This window comes from Gopherus evgoodei, chromosome 17 (genome assembly GCF_007399415.2).
Source record: "Gopherus evgoodei ecotype Sinaloan lineage chromosome 17, rGopEvg1_v1.p, whole genome shotgun sequence".
NCBI classification, from domain to species: Eukaryota; Metazoa; Chordata; order Testudines; family Testudinidae; genus Gopherus; species Gopherus evgoodei.
The window spans coordinates 1,741,868-1,744,764 of NC_044338.1; the positions used below are offsets into that span (position 1 = coordinate 1,741,868).

General features: G+C 68.2%; 1 protein-coding gene across 1 annotated transcript; it reads left to right on the forward strand.

Moving 5' to 3' along the window:
• The first annotated feature begins 1,142 nt into the window (after window positions 1-1,142).
• Window positions 1,143-1,970, forward strand: LOC115636646 (carbonic anhydrase-like). Its single transcript, XM_030537012.1, has one exon. The coding sequence runs from the start codon at window positions 1,143-1,145 to the stop codon at window positions 1,968-1,970; it is 828 nt and encodes a 275-aa protein (XP_030392872.1).
• Window positions 1,971-2,897: the final 927 nt, after the last annotated feature.

Below are 2,897 nucleotides of genomic sequence, written 5' to 3' on the forward strand. Positions count from 1 at the left end.
GCTTGGGGCCGCTGCTTCCCTCTTTACCATAAGGGGGCTGAACCCTGCTCTTGTTCCCAGGGAAAGTCCCGCAGCTCTTCCCAGCCCCGCCAGGAAATCTAGAGGAAAACGCACCACCTGGCCTCAGAATCCAGAGGCAAAAACCAGGGGGCCGGATTGGCTTGGGCGCTTGGGATGCAGGAATAGCAACCACCCTGTGAGGCGAACCCCAGGCCTTCTCCCACGCTCCACAGGCAAACCCCAAACTGCATGACCTCCCTGGCTTTTGGAGAGGAAAATCCTGCAAGCTGCTGGGGCTGGCGCATGTGCAGGTGACCGGGAGCAGCGGGCACAGGCTGCAAGGGGAGCTGGGACAGATGCCTGGTGGGGCTGGGAAGTGCTGGCCCCCTGGGGTGGGGGGCTCCCAGACCCTTTGCTTCTCTGCCTTGTTGAACAGGGTGAAAAAACCTCTGAAGCGTGTCTCATGCCAGGGCAGGTGCAACAACTGGTCAAGTGGGCATGTGGCCTCTGCGTGGGTGAGAGGCCCAGGTGGGTGGGTCCTGGGCTGCTCCTGGCCTTTGGCTGGGAGCATTCAGAGCACATGCTCGAAACAGGAGAGGAGAAAAGAAACACACTTCCAGCAGAGAGAACCCCTGTCCCAGCCCCTGCCTCAGGGGATCCTCCAGAAGGTGTGGGGATCCCAGTGGACCTGCCTGGGGGGATCCTCCAGGGAGGCTGGGGGCCAAGGGCACATAGGGAGAGAGAGAAATCCCCAGGGAAGGGAACATGAGTCAGAAGGAAGAGACTGGTCTCTCCAGCTGCGCTCCAGGCCTGCCCTGCCCCACACCTGTGCGCACCAGCAGCCTCTGGACTCGGGGGGCCAGGGCAGAGGCAGGGATCCTTTGGGGCAGTGGTTACACGCACCCCGGGAGTACATCGACTCCTCCAGCTGCTGTGGAGCTCGAGAAGGGGCCACCCAGAAAGCACCAGCGAGCTGAGCACAAGCTGGAGCCAGCGGGGCGCTGCCAGCGGAGCAGGGCGCTGCCGGGATGGCTCTGGCAGTGAGCGCCGCCCCGCGGGGCCCGGGAGCAGGACAAGCGGCTGTGACAGGGCGCTGAGCGCACAGTCGCGCCCCGGCGCAGAGCGCAGGCGGCCGGGTCACCATGAGCTGCTGGGGCTGCTGCGGCAGGCCCGGGCCCAGGGGCGCAGGCGGAGCCCCGGCCCCCGCGTGGGGCTACGGCCCCGAGGACGGCCCGGAGCGCTGGCATGAGCACTTCCCCCTGGCCCGCGGGCGGCGCCAGTCCCCCGTGGACATCCGGGCCCAGGACACGCGCTACGACGCCGCCCTGCGGCCGCTGCACTTCGGCTACGAGGCGGCGGCGGCGCAGAGCATCGCCAACAACGGGCACACGGTGCAGGCGCAGTTCGGGGAGGGCGCGGCGCTGGCCGGGGGGCCCCTGGCGGGCCCCTACCGCCTGGCCCAGCTCCACCTGCACTGGGGCTCGGGGCCGGAGCAGGGCTCGGAGCACACGCTGGAGGGGCGCCGCTTCCCGGCCGAGCTGCACCTGGTGCACTGGCGGGCCCGCTACCCGCGGCTGAGCGAGGCGCTGAGCCGCCCCGACGGGCTGGCCGTGGTGGCCGTGCTGCTGCGCCTGGGCCCGCCCTGCCCGGCCCTGGAGCCGCTGCTGGGGGCGCTGGGCTCCGTGCGCACCCGGGGCACACAGGCGCCCTGCCCCGCCCTCCAGCCGCGGGAGCTGCTGCCCGCCTGCCCCGACTTCTGGACCTACCCGGGCTCGCTGACCACCCCGCCGCTGCTGGAGAGCGTCACCTGGCTGGTGCTGCGGGAGCCCGTGGCCATCGGCGCCGAGCAGCTGGGCGCCCTGCGCGGCCTCCTGAGCAGCGCGGCCGGCGAGCCGCCCCGCCCGCTGCAAGACAACTGGCGGCCGTGCCAGCCGCTGCACGGCCGGGAGCTGCGGGCCAGCTTCCGCTGAGCGCCAGGCCCGGCCCGCTCAATAAACGCCCTGCCACGCTGCTCCCGGGCTGCCTCCTTCCCCGCGCAGCCGGGCTCGGAGCGCCCTCCCCCCTGGGGCCCTGGCCGGGCAGGAACCTGGGCAGCGGCCTCTGCCCTCAGCGAGGGGCGCAGCGGAGCCGGGGCAGGAGGGGATGCTGGCGGCAGGGGCGCTGGAGAGGGGACTGCCGGGGAGGCACAAATCTCCGCCAGCACTGGGACAACGGCTCTGGCCCTACGCTAAACTTCCCCCAGCGGCGGCGCAGTGTGTGTGTGTACAGGGACTGCCACGGGGCTACAGCAAGGAGGGGGAAGGGCTCTTCCCCGCACATTAGGAACGAGAGAGACCCGGGCCTCCTCCCTCCCACTGAAGCTTTAACACAATTCACCCACAGCGCTTATAACACAGGCACCCGAGAGCCCAGCCTACCACCCCTTAAACTGTTACACACCCAGGGGGCAGGGGGGGATGGGACACACAGTGCAGTTTAGGTAAAGGCAGCTCGGTAGCTCAATACACCCAAACACGCTGCTTTTCTACCAGACCGGGCATGTGCAGCCGGGCATATGCAGCAAGCCAGCTTGAAAACAGATGTAGGCTTCACTCCTACAGCTGTGACTCTGGCAAGCATCTTCCCCACGCCTGCACAGGAAGCTGAAGGACAGAGTTGACCTTGCTGCCATTCAAGGGGCCTTGGACTTGGAGTCCAACACGCTGCCAGCCCCCAGGGTCAAACTCCCAGGCCTGGAGCACACACCACCGGCAGCAAGCAGCCCTACAGCAGGAACTGCAAGGGCTAGAGCTAGGATAGAGGGGGAAGGGGAGACGCAGGCCTACAGGTCTCTAGCAACCTCCTTGGCAGCAGCATACTCCCCTAGAGCTGGGCTGGTGCCTGTCTGAAAACAGCCC

Coding starts and splice junctions, on each gene's coding strand:
- LOC115636646 (XM_030537012.1), top strand. CDS start 1,143: ATGAGCTGCTGGGGCTGCTGCGGCAGGCCCGGGCCCAGGGGCGCAGGC.